At 41.9% G+C, this 20,394-nt stretch overlaps 1 protein-coding gene across 1 annotated transcript in view; it reads right to left on the minus strand.

The window, feature by feature from the left end:
* ADAMTSL1 (ADAMTS like 1) overlaps positions 1-20,394 on the minus strand; it is a 433,007-nt gene that overhangs the window by 130,401 nt on the left and 282,212 nt on the right. The window contains exons 17-19 of the mRNA XM_021675321.2: positions 12,463-12,642; positions 7,164-7,317; positions 5,169-6,294 (exon numbers count right to left, since the gene is read on the minus strand). Coding sequence (XP_021530996.2) covers positions 5,169-6,294; positions 7,164-7,317; positions 12,463-12,642 — 1,460 coding nt within the window. The remainder of the gene's footprint in view (positions 1-5,168; positions 6,295-7,163; positions 7,318-12,462; positions 12,643-20,394) is intronic.

Below are 20,394 nucleotides of genomic sequence, written 5' to 3' on the forward strand. Positions count from 1 at the left end.
AATCATGTACCTGTACAATCCACCTGCCACAAGTTAGCCCATGTGAATCTGTAAAATGCTAATCAGATCATGTCACTTTCCTGCTTAACATCCTCCAAATTCTTCCTGTGATACTCAGACTAAAACCTGAACCTCCCTTTCCCTTGGTCTCTGGTTACCCTCACAACCTCGTCCCATACTACCTCTACCTCCTCTTACTACATACAGCCAAATGAACTTCTTTGGAGTTCTTTCAACCAAAGCCATTGTCACTTTAAGTTTTTTGCACTGCCTTTCCCTTGTCCAGGAGTGTTCTTCCTCCTCACATCACAGTGCTGGGCACTGGGCATCATTCGGATCTTGGTTTACGTGTGATCTCCTTAGCACACCCATCAAAAGTGGTCATCAAATCATTCTCTTATCACACCCATTTTAATTTTCTGCCCAACACTTATCACCACCTGACATTTTTCTTGCTCACTTTTCTGTGTTTGTTGCCTTGCTCCATTCATTGTTAATTCCATCGCTATTATTTAGTACCCGCTTGGTGCTGGTTACTGGGGATACAGCAGTAAAGAAAGTCTCTAGCCTTGTGGATAGGCAATCAACAAATATTTAGATAACACATCAGATAATGATAAAATTATCTAAATAGAGTTAAAAGGATAGACAATGATGAGGGGTGCTCATCATACAGTGACAAGGAAGGCCTCTCCAATATGTGACATTTGAGCAGAACTCCAAACGCATGTAAACTCCAAGGGAACCTAGTTTCATTTATCACAATATTCCTAGCAAGTCGATGTATACCTGGCATATTATAGTTAGTTAGTAAATACTTAAGGAATGAATAAATATGCATACCTCTCTTTTAGCACTTATAATACTGCATTTACTCCTCTGGCTCCCAAACTGGACTTTGAATTTCATCAACAGGAAATGAATCTTCTTTTCCTCCATCCCTAGTACCTAACATAGAATCTGGCTTAGAGTAGGCATGAGAATGTTTGAAGAATAAAGGATACAAGAAGTAGGGATTATGATGAACCAGCCGGTCATAATATACTAAGGACACCCTGTAAATGACTGCTTGAGAAGTTGACTTGCACTTCTAAGAATCATGTGAATTTCAACAAGTTATATAAATGATGAGACACAGTAGTATCAGAATTGATAGTGATTCTTTTCTAAAACTAATTTCTTTCAAATCAAACTTTGGAATATTTAAAAGCAAAGAAATAACAGACTTCTCTCACTTTTGTCTGGACCTATCTTGCTGGCTGATGCTATTTGGAATATACTTTAACAAACTGCAAAGTCCCATAGACCAACACACAGCTGAATCTTGCAGACTCTCAGAAGGTGGATTTGGGCCTTTAGCAAAAACAGACTAACTGAACTGTAACACTGGGCATTTCAGCACTTCTCTGTTTGAAAATAAATGAGCATTTCTGAATCACTACCAGACATAGTAATGATGACAAGCAATGAAACCCAACACAGAAGAGGTCACCAACAGCCCACAGCAAAGCAATCCCAAAGGCAGCATGCTCTGTGCAGATACATTCACTCTTTTCTCAAACAGAACTTAAAAGACATAGAAAACTAAGTTCCAGCCATATTTCTTATTGACCAGCCAACAAAAATGGAAAAATTATGATGTCAAAGATCAGAAATGGAAATCTCTTATTTTTCCCTACCACATGCCATTTAATTGCACTGAAAAGCTTAGTCAAGGCTAGATCCAGAAAAAGAAAATTTTTGATGGTGGCAAAAACTGTTTGTTCCTGCCTCTCAGGTGTTTTCCCTCTTACCCTCTTAGTGCTACCCTCCCCCACAACAGTGTCCTGGATGATGAAGGATCCAGGACTTGCCCTCTGCTCGCCTGGGCCCAGTGCGTCAGTGTTCTTAGCACCTGGCTGCCACGTCTCTGTTTCTAGCAAGATTCCACTGAACCTTCTCCATCTTAAAGCCATTGGGGTTAGACTCTCAATGCCCATTAAGGTGAAAATTAAAAGGCCAACGTGTGTTTTCTAAGTGCTATTTCAAGAATTACTGGTGTTCCTGAGATTAATAAGCCAAAAAAATTGTTCAGTGATTAAAGGAGAGCTTTGAAAACACAGCATACTATATTGTCTACTTGGAAAGTCACAACACACACTGGAATGCTTAAAAGAGTAAAATAAAAAGAAAAACCCCAAATAATTTTCAGTTGGGGGATAGTTAAATGCATTCAGGAACAGTAATCAGCTGTTAAAAAAGGTAATATAGACCACTGCATACTATTACGAAAACATCTCCTAGACATGCTGTTAAGTAAAAACCAAGTCACATTTCTGAACATGACCAATATTCTATTAAAAAACCCAAATCCTATGTGTGCATACATGCTTTTTATGTAATACAGTAAAATATATAAACATTCTAAAAGGATGTATACCAAATTATTAAGAATGATAGCCTCTGGGGAGCACTGGGGGGATGAGGGAGGCTTGTACTTTTTATAGATTTAGATATTATTTGAATTGTTTTATAGCCCTTTTATTACTTTTATAATAAAAAATCAAGTGTGATATTAAAAAAATAGACATAAAATCCAGCAGTACATACATCTGTTTAGCTTTAAGTTTACCCTTCTCAAACTCATGTGATCACTGAGCCTGTTTGTGGAACATTTAGAAACAACTTGTGCCACAATTTTTGAAGCTACTGTGGTCAAAGTTCTCCCATCAGCATATGGGTTTTAACCTTCTACGACCTTCTGTAAATAAGGGAAGGAAGGAGGAGGGGCCTCGGAGATGATATGGTACAGCCCCCTCATTTCTGAAATGAAGAGATTAAGACCATGAAGAGTGAGAGGCCTTGGCAAGATCAGCTTGAACCCCTCCATGCTTGTCTACCTTTTTCCACATCATCCCTGCAGTCACCAGGTGACCTAGATGGGCCACGGTCCTTGGATTTCATAAAAAGTCTCCAATACTCAAAGAAATTGTCAGGACTTCTAAATAAGCCAGGAGCTCCATGTTCTCCCTGCAGGCAAAGGCTGAGCAGAATCCTGATGACCCCTTCCTACTGCCCTGTCTTGTTCCACAGCTTTTTAGGAGGAAGTAGGAAGATGTTAATTCCCATCTTTTCCCTCCTGCAGTCAGTTGTGATTCTCTTCAATCCCAATAGCACCAATCCCAGCCAATAGACCCAGGGGATGGAAGTAAAACTTGGTACCTACACTTGATAAACTGACTGTGGTCTGGTAGAGGGGAGGGCATGATGGCGGTGTAATAGGTACAGCAGGTGCACTGATAGGACTGAGTTGCAGGGCACCTCCCATGACCCTGGGGCCAGACACTGGAGCTGCCACTCGGTGACCTCAAAGGGTTTGACTGCAATCTTCACAACCAAGTTATAAGGATTTTTGGAGAAAATGACAGAGATAACAGCAGTTAAGCTCATCAAGGAAAGTATGAGTGGTGGGGTTTGGGTGGGGGGCTGCGGGAACAAAGGGGCAGGTTAAAAGCACAAGCTCTGGGGCATGCTGCCTGCGTTCAGACCATTTCCAGTGTTTCCATGCAGGTCCAACATCTGTGCCTCAGCTTTCTATCTAGGGTGTGGTAACAACAATAGTACCTACTAGTTCCCAGAATTTGGGGGGAAAATTAAGATAATGCCTTCAAAGCACTGAGCATATATCTGGCATACAGTAAGAGCACAAAGAAATAATACTTAGTATTGTTATCAAAGCTATTTGGTGTATAAATACTAAGCCTGAGAGGCAGTATTATTGACATTTCAAAGGCAAAAAAAAAATGATGTGTGCAGGATGGACAAAAGTTATTATACATCTGTTCACCAAGTCTCGGAAGAGTAGACAGAACTCTTCCTTGTAATGAAACAAACTTGATATTGAACGCTTGTTTCAGCTCTTACTAAAGTGTGATCTTGGGTGAGCTGCTGAACCTTGGTTTTCTACATAAAACTGGAGGTTAATGTCAATCTTGTGGATTGACTATTGGAATAAAAAATGCAGTTACTTATAAATAAACCTGGCATAGTGCCTGGAACAATAAACGCTGGCTTCTTTCCTTCCTTACCAACAGCTAGCAAGCCAGAGAAGAGGATTAGTGAAACAATAGCATTTAGATGTAGACTTAATGAAAAGAGCATTATGCTTGGATTCGGAGAAGACAAAAGGTTAAAATGAGGAATCTAGACTAGAGGATCTTGATTCTGTGATTCTTTGAAATGACTACCCACAGGGAAGTTCTTTTTTTGTTACATATCGTAGCTCTGATGCCTAATAAATACGACCTTCAGTAAGTTACTTAACTTTATGTGTTTCCTCTTCTATAAAGTGCAGATAAAAACTGTATCCACTTCTATTCAGTGAGATAAACAAATAAAGAGTTTACATTTGCCTGGAAGATAGTCACTACTCAATTAACGACAACTATGTTCATTGCCAGGGCCCCTGTAAGGATTAAAAGAGACAAAATATGTAGAAAGCGTGGCACAGGTAGTGGTAAAAAATATTATTAATTCTACTACCACTATTGGTTCTACATTATAAATGGCTTTGGCCCAAAGAGACTAGTAAGTGATACATGCTGTCATCCTGATAATGACACATCAAAACAGAGACGACAGGAGATATTAGGATAATTAATCACAGGTCCAACTGAGAATAAAAGCTTTCTGGAACAAACAGCCTTGTCCAGCCCAGACACAGGAGGGGCTCACCCCTGGGAAACAGCAGGTGCCGGCTGCATTCTCTGTCCGGCCCTGGGGACCACACATATGGAGGCAGTGTCCCAGTGTCGAAGCTTTTCCATGGTTCATCTTACAAAATAGTAACATAATAATGCCTTGGCCTGGAATGATGTCTTTCTGCCAAAAGTTCAAAGCTATCCAGAGAGTATCTCATTCATCTTTGGGATCCTACAGGGATGGGGGTGGGTAGGCAGTGTTGCTAGTCCCTTATAAGGATGAAAACAGACAGCTTAGAAAAATGAAATAGTTTGTCTTTGCTCCAATAGTCTATCCGTGCTGAGAGGGCCTGCACCCCATGATGGGATCCCCGAGGCCAGCTCTAAGCTCTAATCCTGTAACACCTTGAAGACTGTGTAAATAGTGTGACTTGGGCCAGATGTGGCCACTTGCCTCCCTCCCAAGACCAGATTAGCTACAAGGCTCACCTGTCACTGAACTGGACTTCTTCTCCATTCCTGGCCCAGCTGATGGTAGGCCTTGGGTGGCCGACAGCCTCGCAGTGCAGAAGAACACTCAGTGTCCCGCTGGCCAGGGCCACTGTCTGCCCCAGGTGGGTGACCACCTCCGAGGCTGAGAGCTGCTGGGCCGCGGAGATCTTGCGCAGGATAGTGGGCTTGCGGTGCGGCCTGCGAGAGCCGCCCCCGGCATCCCCAGCGGAGGAGGTCCGCAGGGAGCTGCTGAAGCCAGACACGTGTTTATGAGGCGAGACCGCCACGGGGGGAGTCCTGCGCTCCGAGGGCTTCAGAAGTGTGTCCTGGTGCTCCAGGTGGCTGCGGAAGATCTCCTGGGCCAGCTGGGCCACCAGGTGCTTGCTGTAGAGGTCGCGCAGCTCCTCGGGCTGCTGGGAGAGGTTCCTGAGGATGTCGTCCAGGCGCCGCTGCTCGGTCACCACGGTGAAGGGCAGGTGCAGCAGCGCTTGCTCCGCGCCCGGGTCCTCCTCCGAGGTCGCGTTCCTTTCCGCCGAGTCCTGCGCCTCCCACGAGGCCAGCAGCTCTCCGCGCCAGCCGCCCTGCTCCAGCAGCCGGGAGACGAGGTCGTCGTAGCGGCTCCCCGGGCTGGCGGCCAAGCCCCGCTTCTCCGCCTTGCTGCCGTTGGAGAAGATCCCGTTCTGGTGTTTGTGGGTCTGCAGGGCCTCCTTCGGGCCGGCCTTCCTTCCCGCGAGCGCCTCCTCCTCACTCCTCGGGCTCAAGGGCCGGGCCACGAGCTTGCGGTTGCCTCCAATGAGCTTAATCACAAAGTGCTCCCGGGCCGGGCCCGCCGAGCAGGTGTAGACGCCCGCATCCGAGGGCTTGAGGCGGTGGATCTTGAGGTAGCCGAAGGGGGCCACCGTGACGTGCGTGGAGCTGATGAGGTGCTGGCCGTCCTTCTCCCAGGTGATGAGGGGCTTGCGGACCCGGCGCGCGGGGCAGCGCAGCACCACTGCCGTCTTGGGGAGCAGGTAGGCGAAGCCCCCCACCACGAAGTGCAGCTTCCTCTGCCTGCGAATCTGGATGTAGACCTTTCTGGCGGCCGCGATGTGCGGGCTGTGCTTCGTGGACGGCCGCCCGGGCCCTGGAAGGAGAGTGAAGCCGAAGGAACAGAGAAAGGTGGGGAGACAGAGAAAACCCAGAGTGAGATGCGGCCAGGAAAGAGGAGCAAAGGAAAGGGCCCGAGTGGAGAAGAGAGAGATGGAGGCATCGGAGGGACGGGAGAGAAGGCTTTATTTTGGCCAGGGCCATCCTTTACTGCCTGTGTTTTTCAGGAGGACCTTGAGCCCAGCTGTGGACCATCAAGCTGCCACCACAATCAGAACTAATGAGATGCAGTGGGCAACCCAGCGTCTCCCTGCTGGGCCTTGTTGCCCCTAGAAGCTGAGATGCAGAGTTCTAAATGGAGGGGGATCCCAGGAGAAAGGCACTTTCTCTCATTAAAAGAATTTTTAAACAATAAATTAGCACCATAAAAAGAGGCAGTGGACAGAGAAGAGAATGTCCTCCTTTAAATGTTTACCTTTTGGGTCCTGCAAGGCACCAGAGCCCTAAAGGACCTGGTGAAGAGAGCCCAGAAATGTTGCGGCTCTAGGGATTAATAGTAATCAGAACAAATCTGTTTAGGGTCGTTTAAAACCCCAGAGTGGCTAACATTAGACATCATTAGTACTATGCCGCCTCCAGCTTCCAGATCTCTGTATGCCAGCGAGTGAACTTTGCTCTACCCCCTGCAAACTGTTTTTCCAGGGAAGGAGAGAATTCAGCCTGACCACGCGTAATTAAGATTCCTTTTCCGTCTCCAGCTGAGCTCTCCTGCCTGCAGCCCTCCGGGGGTTCTACTGTCCCGCTATTTCCCCCAGGTCTTGGGTTTAGGGAAGGCCACAGTGTGGTGGCTATACCTGCTGCTGTTTGGGTTTCTTCTCCCCATCCCCCGAGCCCTGACATACTTACTTGCACAGGTTGCCAGCATACAGGGCCTGATGGAGGAAGAGAAAGGCAGGGGCGGGCACAGGGTGGAATTGACAGCAGTTGAGATCCCGGTTTTCAGCACCTTTCGGCAAATAGCACTTCGAGTCTGAGTGCCTTCCCCACAGCTTGTGGAACACTGCCGGAGAAAAAAAGGCCAAATGCACATAAATTCAGGAAACTAGAAGCTAATTTTTAAGTAGACTCTCAAACTCATCAAAATATGAGAAAAGTTGCTTGGAAAAGCAATAGCCACTGAGATAGAAATACTAATTAAGAGGTAATGATGTGGAAGACATGCCCATCTTGTAGACATACTGCACTCTAAGATTTTCTACTCTGGGGTTTCCTGAAGACATTTTATCTATTTTACTTATATAGCCTGGGCTTCAGAGTTACAGAGTTGTAGAGTGTTTAAATCCCAACTCAGTATTTCACTAGTTGGCAAGTTACTTAAATTCTCTGAGTCTGTTCCCATTTATGCTTAGTTTGCAAGCCTGGGAATTAAGTGAGATAATATAGTTTAAATGCCATACATAGAAATGACAATTATTAATTCCTCTTCCTTCCTTCACAAATAATTGACAATATTTTTGTGTCAAGAATTAGATAACTGTTATGAATCTACTTTGTCTAAGGTAGGTGCTGGATGTTATGAAGAAAAGATGTGCAAGAGAGTTTCTAACCCCAATGAGCTGTCATTCAAATGAGGGGAAAATTCCCATATTAAAATGAAATAGTGCATTTGGGAAATCTAAGTCAAAACCACCACGAGATACCACTTCATATCCACTAGAACAGCCATCATTAAAAAAAAAGACAATAGCAAGTGTTGGTGAGGATATGAAAAATTGGCAGTTTCACTCATTACTGGTGGGAAAGTAAAATGATACAGCCACCTTAGAAAACAGACTGGGTTTTTCACAAAGTTAAATGTAAATTTACCATGAGAGGATTGGGTCTCTTCATCACCCGAGAAGCCCCTGAATCACTTCCTTAACATAGTTACGGAACACAGTTTTAAAATCCCTACTCTAGCTTAACACCCTTATTCCAGAGATATAGAAATTGAAGCTAGAGAAAGAGCTAGACTTGACCAAAGTCATAACCCAATCTTCTGACCTGAAACTGTTTTTATGTTTCTAGTTAGCAGCCTTAAAACAGCTACCAATGCAACTGGGTATCTACCCAAGAGAGACAAAAACACACATCCGCACAAAGACTTGTATGCGCACATTCACAGCAGTATGACCCATAATTGCCAAAAGTGAAAATCACCTAATGGCTATCAACTGATGATTAAATAAACAAAACACGCCATATCTATCCAGTGGAATATTATTCAGCCATTAAAAGTATAGTTCTTTTATGTGCTACAACATGCATAAACCTTAAAAACATGCTAAGTCAAATTTTATAATATATAAATCAGACCTGAATAAAGGTGTTTATAGAATTGTAATTACAGAATTTAGTTAAATATACAATTAGAAGACAAAGTAGTATAAAAATAATGCTAACAATAATTGAATGCTTATAGTACACTGGGGATTCTCCTCACCAAGGTCTTGAAGATGGTTGGAATCTGGGTGGGTGTAGAGAAACAGGGATCAGATGGGAGACAGGGAAATATCCAAAAAAAAGATAGAAAAGTTCAGCGTAGGAGTCCCAAGGCAGGCATGGGACAGAGCAGTTTGACAGAACAGAGTAAAGTAGAAGTGTCAGGAGATTGAGGGTTAGTTTGGAGCCAGACTTTGAAGACCTTTAGTTTTCAGACAAGATGTTTGTAATTGGTCCGTAAGGCAGTGGAAAGCCACCGAAGAGGGGGGTGACATGATGAAAGAGGTGTTCGGAGAAGGTTAATCTGGCAACAGCGTACAGACGGGATGCAAGCAGGAGATGAATGGGAGGCAAGGCGTCGGGGAAGGAGGCTGTCTCTCCAGGCTTGTGATGATAAAGGCCTGAACAAGGGTTGTGGGCGTGCATCACGTTAACTTGAAAAATGACAGCAAAAAAAAAAGAAAAAAAGATCTTATATTTTCAAATATTATATCCTAACATGCTGAAGTGACATTATTCTGTGTCATGCCACACTGAAAGAAATTTAAGATGCAAAAGATGGAGATGAGAATCAAACCCATTGCTTTTATAGTCTGACAATTATGGGTTCCAGATTCCACATATTCCTTATTTTATTGCAAATGACAGTGCCAAATCCAAGGATCAGATGGGATGGAGGTAAGAAGTCTGAAAATTTTAAAAAGCATAGTTGTTTTGAGGCTGCAAAGTAGAAACATAAAACCAGAGTTTCGGGTCAGAAGATTGGGTTATGACTTTTGTCAAGTCTAGCTCTTTCTCTGACTTCAAGTTCTGTATCTCTGGAATAAGGAAGTTAAGCTACAGCAGGGATTTTAAAACTGTATTCCGTAACTATGTTGAGAAAGTAATTCAGGGGCTTCTCAGGTAATGAGGAGACCCAACTGTTGGATAACTGAGATCACTACTCACACTTAAACCAAAACAGCTCTAACTTTATGTTTAAGATTTTTGACTTCATAGTAACATTTCATTTGATAAAGCATTCTGTGGTTTTAATTTTTTAACAAAGTAATTAGGCTATAGGATCTTTCAAGCTTTTTCTAGCTCTAAAATTGACTATTTTTAGGACGTTTTTGGCAGGAGAAGGAGCAATTCCATAAAATAGGATTTAAAAATATTTAATATCCAAGTCTTTCAGGAGAGTCAGGATTTCTTTTAAGGAAAAGAAGTATGCCCTTTTGAGAGGTCTTAACTTCAGAAATAGAATCTGTAAGTAATTTTATTTGGAATTCTAAAACTTTGGTTTAATTCTGTCTCTATGGGATTCTGTGCAGTAACCATGAGATTGAGCTCAGATAGTTGAGGATGAAAAACACCCACAGATCATCTAGGTCTTCCCTTCTCCAAGGGCAGTCTCATGGGAGGTATGGAATGCACATCTCATCTCAGCCAGGGGCCAGGGGAATGGTCATGAGGATGACAGGGCCAATGCGGAGACTTTGTGAACACCTCCAGGAGCACTTCAATAGGGCACCAGTGTGAGTTTAATCCCAGCGATTCAGGGATTACTTCCCACCATGCCCAGCCCCACCCCAAATGTTTGGAATTTACATTCATTAATCCAGATAGCTCAGAACCTAGTAACATTCCTTGGATAAGGGCTAACTCCTCCCAGTTCCCAAAATATAACATTCTCTTGAGGAAGACCAGGAGAGCCTGTGGGAGACCTAAGCTGTGGCCTCAGGCCCAGCCAGCCACGGTGAGTGCTTCCTTTTATTTCCTTTCCTTCTCATGACAAGTGAGCCCAAATGGAAGAGAATCATAAGGGTTAACTTTTAGTAGGCACAAAGTATTTTACATGCAATATATATTAAATTTAATTTCTGCCTGCTACCTACATGATGGATGCTATAATATCTCCATTATACAGATAAGCAACCTAAGACCAAAAAGGTTAAGTAATTAGCCCAAGGTTATATAGCCAGTAAGTGGCAGAGTCAGATTTGAACCTAGGTTTGCCTGTCTTTGAGGAATCTGGACTCTTAACAACACATTGTACTCTTAACAACATGTTGCACTAGTACTGTTCTGAAGGCCCACTGTACTTAATGGGACCAGCGGGACCTTTTCCTTAGTCCAAAATCTCAAGGGTCTCTCTCAAATCTGCAGGCAGAAAAGAACTTTTTCTGAATCCTCTGGGTCTCATATACTTCAAAGGCCACAAACTCCAGGAACACAGGAAGACAATTATAATACATACAAGTCCCTTCCTCAGCAGCCCACTCATGATGGACTATCAGCTGGTAGACTTAGGGGAACAATTCCTTTTATAATACTGCACTGGGAGAATGTCTTCATCTAGAGCCACTTGGCAAATACATCTGTGTTCTTCAAATGCCATATCCCAAATCAACGTTCCCATGGAAAAATTGTCACTAACATGCACGTGCACACACACAAATATACACATGCTCATTTTATACACTTTTAATCTTTTATCTTGCTGAAATCAAATTTCTTTCCAAAACATGAGAAAATAATTCCCCAAATGTTCTGAGACATTTGGGGTGAGATACCACAGGAAGCAATTTTACTGCCAAATTATAAAACCTCCTGTGGTAACATAAGTTAACTCTTGCACCATCTCACAGACTTCTGTGCGGGTTGATAAGATATGGGCAAGAATTCTAAGAAGCTATGTTGAGAGAGCTGGATCTTAATTTTCACAGGCAGCTTTGCCCTCTGTAAGCAAGTATCTCTGTGAGGTATTTCAATCAGCAGCAGCTCCCTCCTGGGAGTTGTATACTATACAAAAAAAGGCAGTGGGGTTAGGAAGGCGCATTCAAATGCTTATACGCTAGAAAAAGGAAAAGTCTTGAATCTGGCTTTACAGAAATTTTCACTTCAGGTCTAGTGATTCTGTTCTAGGCTAAATCTGCTTGTGAGGCAACAATTTTGGGGGGATTCCTCCATGGAAGACACACAGGCCTATGGAGCTGGAGAATCGAAGGCAACTCAAGGAAGTGGTAGTGGCTGAAAACAAATGACTTGAAGCTAGGTGTAAATGAATCAGCAGACACTCAGATTAGAAGAGGCAGGATTTAGAAAGATAGGTTAGTTAGAGGTATGTCTCTGACTTAGGAGATAAAGTCAGGAATGGTGAATGCTGAAGCAATCACTTTCCAAAGTGCAGGACAGCAAGGGAAGTCAAATTCTCTTTCTGGGAAGTTGTTGAATATTTTTAGAGCCAGGAAACTAACAGTAAACAGGCAGGATTTCCTTGGCCTTCTTTTCCTAATAAATCATGTCCTTTATTGTCCAGTAACTTGGAAGAGATGTGCTAGAGAGGCTTTGCCCTTCCTGAATAGAGACTAGAAACATCTGGGAGAAGGAGGTACAGGGAGGTCAGGAGGAGGGGTGGTGTGGAGATAGAAGGAGAAAAACCCAGTGTGTGGAAAACAATTCTGAGCCCAAACAGCACCAATGAGGTCTGGTTTTGTTCCACAAGAAGCCCATTTACAATTCCAAGCTTCCAATTGCTGGGTGAGGGCTGGCTATGTAACTCAGGCCCCTGCAGCCTCGTTAAAAGCTAGTTACACACTATGGTGTATATGGTTACAAAAATACTGTTCCATAATGTTAGGAGGATTGTTTTCTTTTCTTCTTGCCTTTTCTTTGTATATGTTTGCGGTGCCTTCTTTTCCTACTTGGGTGTCTTTTATTCTCTCCTGAGGAACATACATACCTCTGTCCAGTCCAAGAGAAGCCACTCGCTGGGACAGTCATCTTTCTTGCATGCTTGCTGGGAGGCCGGTTTTGAAGCTGAACAGAAGGTCTCAGGAAGCTCCAGGAAGCTGCCATCAGCCATGCGCTGCTTGCAAAGAACCTCGCGTTTCTGAACACCCCCACCACACGTTCTGGAACACTGGGGAAGGAAAGACGGAAGGAAGAAAAAGTAGATCCTATATGGGAAGGCAGTTTGTCTGACTGCTAATTCTTACCTTAGTTTGGCAGAGTAAAGGAAAAAGAAAAAAAAAAGCAGAAAAAGAAAAAACCAGGAATTGGTCCAAAGGATTTTGTTTCTTCACTTTGAGGTGAATTTTGTAGCAAGATCTACCCTCTCCACTCTTAATCCCAGGTATTTAACTACAGCATCCAGGAATTTCTGGGGCCTTTAAATCTTAGAAAGTGGCTCCTGAACTATGATTTGCAGCCCCATCCAAGACAACTGGTTTAAAAGGTTAGTATAATAGAGTGTTCAGCATATTTATGATCCAGGGAAAATAATCTGTGCTGCTTCCAGAAGGAACAGGAGAGAGCTCCTGCCATCAGTATAAATCTGGAGAAATTAATTTGCAGAAAAGACAGTCCTTTCTCTAAGTGAAGGCACTCTACCACACTGAATGGGCATCAGATTTAGGGTCTGGTTTTCTTAAGAACCCCCCTGGAATACTTTTCTTGCAGGAAAGATGTTTTCTTAGGGCAGTGGGAGCCAGAGCCACTGAAATTTGGGATGCAAGAAAAATGGCCTCATGTCAGTGGTTTTCAGAGGAACCCCAATAAAACACATTGTTTACATGTAACTGAATAGTTATGATCCAGGGGCATGAAGGGGGAGGGAGGACCCCTGAAGCACAGACTGTTGGCTATTTTCAAATATGTATCCCTTCCTTTTCAGAGTAAAGGAATCCCCAGCTTTTCACTAGGCATAGGACATTTCAGCATAAAAACGATATCTGCCAATCTCCCTTGAAGGTAGACACAGCCATTTGACTGAACGCTGGCCAATGGGATATAAAGGAAGGGTTGTGTGTGCTTTCAGGGAAGTGCCCACAAAGAGGATGTGGCATCTCTTCCCTTCTTTTTCTCTTCCCTGCTGGCTGGAATGTGAACGTGATGTCTGAAGTGTTAAGCTTTCATCTTGGGCTGTCATAAGCAAAAAATTAGAAACCTGGCTTCCTGAGTGTGAAGCCACCATACCCACTCTGGACTGCCTGTGTTTATGTGAGAGAAGAAGACTTTTCTATCTTTTTAAGCCAATGTTATTTTGGGTTTTCTATTGCTTTCCATCGGACATAACCCTGGCTAAGAGTTCAACCTATGACTACTCTGTGCTGGGGATATTTATTGTAAAAATCAGAGCCTGCTGATTTCTTTCAGAATAGTCTCTTGCCATGAGCTTGCTGCCTTTGGGCTTGCCGAGAGATCAAGCCTGGGTTTAGAAAGCCTGAGAGTTTGTTCTAAAGGATCTGCTCTGCTGGAGGAGTGACCCTCTCAGAACTCATGGTGGTCTTTGCTTAGTGAGTTGTACTCAGAATGGCTCTGGGGTTTTTTGCCGGCAGTCAAGATTATGAGGTGATGCCAGTGTCCTTGTGCACAGTGAGAACATTGCTGCAGCCCAGCTTCCACCTTCTTACTCAGTGGTTTCAAACCTGCATGCACGTCAAAGTCTCCTGGGGAGCTTTGAAAAAGTACCGACGCCTGGGCCTCACTTCAGACCCATCGAATCAGAAATTCTAGGAGGTGGGTTCCAGGTACCAGTTTTTGTTTCGCTTTGTTTTTAAGGACTTGCAAATAATTCCTACCCAGATAATTCTATTGTGTCTCCAGGGCTGAGAACCATTTCTCCAAATGAATGTTCCCTCACCATACCCAGTGGCAATAAAATAAAGGTGGAAAGGAAAATCCGGGATGCAGAGAGGTCTCTGTTAGGACGAGTGTTTGTTTGGACTCCATCCGAGCACACATGCCATTTGTTTGCAGTTGTGACAGCGCTCGTGGATAATGATGTTAAAAAAGCAATCAACTCTGTCTAGTTAAGCCTTTTAGTTTTACAGTCTTTTACATGATTCAAACCAGTGGTGAGCAAGCTTTTTTTTTTTTGTCATTTCAAATTTTAAAAATAACTGTATTGAGTCCCCTAGGAAAAAAGATGTATTTTCTTTTTTTTTTTTTGAGGCAGAGTTTCGCTCTTGTTACCCAGGCTGGAGTGCAATGGTGCGATCTCGGCTCACCACAACCTCCACCTCCTGGGTTCAGGCAATTCTCCTGCCTCAGCCTCCTGAGTAGCTGGGATTACAGGCACGCGCCACCATGCCCAGCCAATTTTTTGTATTTTTTAGTAGAGACGGGGTTTCACCATGTTGACCAGGATGGTCTCGATCTTTTGACCTCGTGATCCACCCGCCTCGGCCTCCCAAAGTGCTGGGCTTACAGGCGTGAGCCACTGCGCCCGGCCCAAAAGATGTATTTTCTTATTGCTGAGATCTACTACCTACCCACTGAAGCATTGAAGGCTAACAAAAAACATGAAATGAACCTACAAGCTAGGTCTTATCTCTACTTTACAGAAAAAAAAAAAAGCTGAGGCTCAGAGAGGTAAGCAACCCAATGAAGGCCACACAGGGGCTAGAATTGGTTTCTTGCTATTTATCGCAACATTTACTGAGCTCCTACTGGACACCATGCTCTGGGCACAGCTGGAGAACAAGTCCAAACTCAGCTTCCCTCTTCTGTGGAGAGGAGCAACTCCTGTGTGCTTGCAGACCCAGTGTGGGGTAATCTGACTATTGCTTCATGAGGACGGCTCCCAGCCTGATCAGCACCAAGCCTCCCAAGAGCCTGGTCTTACTCTCTCACACACCTGGGCTTTGCAATTCAATTCTTAGCTTTCCCTCCTGTGACTATCCCTGACTGGCAAGAGCCAGCCCATGATTCAGGTTGGGGGGCAGAATTTAAAGTAGTTCATCTAAATTCTGGTAACCCTGGAAATATGTTCTTAAACTCTTTGATTTCTGAGAGGCAACATTTGAACATAGCTCTTAGGCGATGCCATGAAGCTAGACCACTTGTCACTCATCACAGGTCCTACCAGCTCCTTCTAAGGGCTTTTCTAGTGTGTCTTTTAGGCTTGATTAAGAAAAAAATTTATGGTCTCAGAGCTAATGATTCAAGTGATTGGCCTAAATCTTTGTCTTCTCTGTGGCTCATTTCAGTGACTCTGTGGACTTTTCATGTATTGAAGAAGCAAATTTTAATTTTAGCTCTAATTTAGTAGCAATTCAATAAGACATTAAAGGATTTCACTTCTTTAACTCATTTTGTACCCACATTGCCTAGAATAATGCCTCCTGTGAATGTTATCAATAAAAATCTGTGGCATTGAATTGAAGGTGGTACTTGGGAGGAACTGAAATTAGTGGCTAAGATTTCCATTAAACTAGAATATTACTCTTGTTGCTATGGATAACTAGGTTTTAAATTTAGTTTTACAATCTTTTGCATACTTTTTTAGGTTCAACCTTCTCTTATTGTTGTCAAATTCTCACATCAAACCAAGCAGTTATATTATAATCAGATTAGTTATAAACTCTTCTTGTTCATTCATTCTTTTTATAAGTAGACAGCCATGCGGATTACTGACTCCTAAGGATTTGCCAGATTTTGGGACTATATTCTCAACAATACTTTCCATTCTGTGAATTACTAAGATTCTTCCATGAACTTTATGTAATTTTTCTGAAACCACAATTGTCAGAAAGAAACAAGTTTGTGCTGATAAATCAACAATTTTAATTTTAAGCTCTGACCTCTCCTCTATGCCTACTCAACATTTCCACTTAAATACAAATAGGCATCTTGATTTAAACATGCCTAAAATGGAACTCCTAATGCTGCCCTGCCAACCTCATTCCAAACCTACTTCTCTCTCAGTCTTCTCCATTCATTTAATTGTGCCATATCCAGGGCAAAAACTTAAGCCCTCAAGTTTTTCCTTTTTCTTACCACCCTTCCCCTGGCATCCAGTTCTTTGCCAAATAAGGTCAAGTTTACTTACAAAACATATAAGCTGTACTTCTAAAATAAATAATAAATCAGTATGCCATAATCCATCATCTCTTGCCTTTTACTGGTGCTTTGGTCTGAAGGTCTGTGTTCTCCCTCCCACTCCCTAAATTCACATGCTGAAATCCCAATTCCCAAGGTGATAGCATTAGGAGGTGAGGACATTTGGGAGGTGATTAGGTCATGAGGGTGGAACCCTCAAGAATGGGATGAATATCCTCATAAAAGAGGTTCCAGAGAGCTGCCTTGCCCCGTCCATCATATGAGAACACAGCCAGAGAGCACCATCTATAAACCAGAAAGAGGTTTCTCACCAGACACTGAAACTTCCAGCACCCTGACCTTGGACTTTCTACCCTCCAGAATTGTAAGAAATAAACTTCTGTCATTGATAAGCTACTCGGTCTACGGTATTTTGTTTTAGCAGCTGGAATGGATTAAGATATAGCGTTTCTAGCAGGCTATAGATGGTACACTCAAACGTGGTCATTTGAAAAGAGCTCCTTCCTCCTGCTGGAAACCCCATATTGTCTTCTCTACACTCTGTTCTCTACACAGTAGCAAGAGTGATGTTTTCAAAGCATAAATGTAAATGCACAATTTCCATGCTTAAAACACTTCAATGACTTTCCCTTGCAATGAGAATAAAATCTACACTCCTCTAACCCTGCCCTGCAAACCACTACACATTCTGGTTCCTGCCCTAGTGGAACTTAGACACTGTCTAGCTTAAATCCTTCCAACTTTATTAATTCATTCCACATAAATGTATTAAGTGCCAGTCATGAGCCAAGCATGGTTCTATGTAGGTGAATATACAGCAATGAGCAAGAAAAGTGTTGTACACCTCTGTAATCTTTTATGACTCCCTCCTTTCCCTGCATACTCCAGACAGACTTGTTTTTTGTTGTTTTGCTCCTCAAACTGTCAAGCTTGTTTCTCCCACAGAGCCTTTGCATTTGCTCTTCTACCTGCACCATTCTTCTCTTACATCATCATGTGGCTGAGTCGCTTGAATAATCCAGGTTCAATTCCATTCTCAGCTGTGTGGAGAGACCATCTCTAACCTTCCTACCTAGAGTAGCCAAATAGGTCTATCCCATTACCTCATTTTATTTTTTAAAATGGCTCTGATACTTTCAGAAATTACCACCCATTTAGACCATTAGCTCTAAGAAGGAAGAGGTTTTGTTTCTGTTGTTGCTCATATTAAGTGTTTGGGAATTTCATTTAAAACTTTTCCCCAGTAGATTCTTACATCTTAAATAAAAAACATTAGGATTGAATGAATCCACCTCTAGTTTTCTTTCTTACACATGCTCTCTTCATTTCCTTCTTTTAAAATTAATGATTTGTTTCCCAGTAAAGAAGTGGTCAGGGTATGAGCTGAATAGAGTGACATTTTATAATAAATTCTGGGAGTATATGATGTTTTGATATGATCCATAAATATTTACACTGTTGAAAATGCAGTGTACTTTTTTCTCTGAGAGAAATAATGGCTGGTTCATAAAACTATTATCTCCTAAACCTCAAAATGACATCAAGCCACTTTTCATTTAATCTTTTGATTATAATTCACACTCAGATTCCTCACGGGTCCTATTGAATCCTTCAGACATAAAAAACATGCTCTCAAAGTTTCTGTTGCCCAGTCATTGACATTTTTAGGTATTCCACTATTGATGCTGAATTTGTAGGAGTATGGATCTCCTCAATGCCTGGTGGCTGAAGTTTTCTTTTTCTAAATATTCTGTGAGGCACATTGGCTTCTATTCGATTTGAATAAATGCTCCAAAATAAACAAGTAGCTACATAAGGAGAGTTACAGATTCAAGCTGTTCACTTAGAGTTTTTTAGTGAATTTAGCAATAAAGAAAAAATGTAGGTTAATTTTCTCTCTCTTTAAAATTGAGGAAGTAAATAATGAAAATAATTTGTCTTATTTCAAGGGTGTCAATATAATAAAACTGTACTATAGAGTGATCATTCACTGAAAATAACACAACTGGGTTATCAGTTTGCAGCTAGGACTTGATTTAAGGCACAGACCTCCGACGGTATATAGGTCTGTAACAACATGATAAAAGGCAGAAAAAGTTTTTAAACATTTTCATTTAAAAATCTGATATATACATAAAACTTTTAGGAGATTCTCAATGGTAAGAAGATAAAGTCTAGACTCCTGACTATATATACCCTTCACTTTGATCTGCATGGAGCTTTCCGGCCTATTCCTTGACATACTGCCATGTGCCCATGCTTTAGCTACAGTAGACAATGTGCCTTTTCCTGGGCACACAGACACCTTCTCTGGTCTGGCTTTTGATTGTGTCATTCAGTCCATGAGCAATGCCTGCCAGCTCTTTGTTCATCCAGAGACTTCCAAGATATGCTTGAAGGTCTAATTCAAAGGCCACTTCTTATCCTAGCTAAAGCAATAAGACAAGAGAAAGATATAAATAGCATCCAAATTGGAAAGGAAGAAGTCAAATTATCCTTGTTTGCAGATGATATATTTGGAAAAACCTAAAGACTCCCCAAGAAAGCTATTAGAACTGATAAATTTAAATTCAGTAAATTTGTAGGATACAAAATCAACATATAAAAATCAGCATTTTTCTATGTTCAACAGTGAACGATGTAAAAAAGAAATTAAAAAAGTAATCCCACTTATAACATCCACACATAAAAAACTAGGAATTATCTAAAGCAGTGAAATATCTCTATAATGAAAAGTATAAAACACTGATGAAATAAATTGAAGAGGACATCAAAAACTGGAAAAATATTTCACATTCGTGCATTGGAAGAATCAATATTGTTAAAATATCCTTACTACCCAAAGCAATCTACAGATTTGATACAATTCCTATCAAAATACCAAAACCATTCTTCACAGAAATAGAAAAACAATCCTAAAATTTATGTGGAACCACAAAAGATCCAGAATAGTCAAAGCTATCCTAAGCAAAAAAACAACATAAAATTGGAGGAATCACATTATCTGACTTCAAATTGTACTACAGAGCTACAGTATCAGCTATAGCATGGTACTGGCATAAAAACAGACATACAGACCAATGGAATAGAATAGAGAACCCAGAAACAAATCCATAGAGCTACAGTGAACTCATTTTTCAACAAAGGTGCCAAGAACCTACACTGGGGAAAAGACAGTCTCTTCAATGAATGGTGCTTGAAAAACTGGATATCTCTATGCAGAAGAATCAAAATAGGCCCCTATCTCTTTTCATATACACAAATTAAATCAAAATGGATTAAAGACTTAAATCTAAGACCTCAAACAAAGAAGCTACTACAAGAAAACATTGGGAAAAATCTCTGGGACCTTGGTTTGAACAGAAATTTCTTGAGCAATACCCCTGAAGCACAGGCAAACATTAACAAATGGGATCACAAGTTAAAAAGCTTCTGCACAGCAAAGGAAACAATCAACAAAGTGAAGAGACAACCCACACAATGGGAGAAAATATTTGCAAATTACACTGACAAGGTAGTAATAACCAGAATATATAAGGAGCTCAAACAACTCTGTAGAAAAATAATCTAATAACTCAATCAAAAGATGGGCAAAAGATCTGAATAGATATCTCTCAAAAGATGACATAATGGCAAACAGGCATGTGAAAAGGTGCTCAACATCACTGATCATCAGAGAAATGCAAATCAAAACTACAGCGAGATATCTCACCCCAGTTAAAATGGCTTTTATCCAAATGACAGGCAATAATAAATGGTGGCGAGGATGTGGAGAAAAGGAAACCCTTATACACTTGGTGGGAATGTAAATTAGTACAACCACTATGGA

Source organism: Aotus nancymaae, unplaced genomic scaffold (assembly GCF_030222135.1).
Source record: "Aotus nancymaae isolate 86718 unplaced genomic scaffold, 86718_ANA_hifiasm-v0.15.2.pri h1tg000003l, whole genome shotgun sequence".
Lineage (NCBI taxonomy): Eukaryota > Metazoa > Chordata > Mammalia > Primates > Aotidae > Aotus > Aotus nancymaae.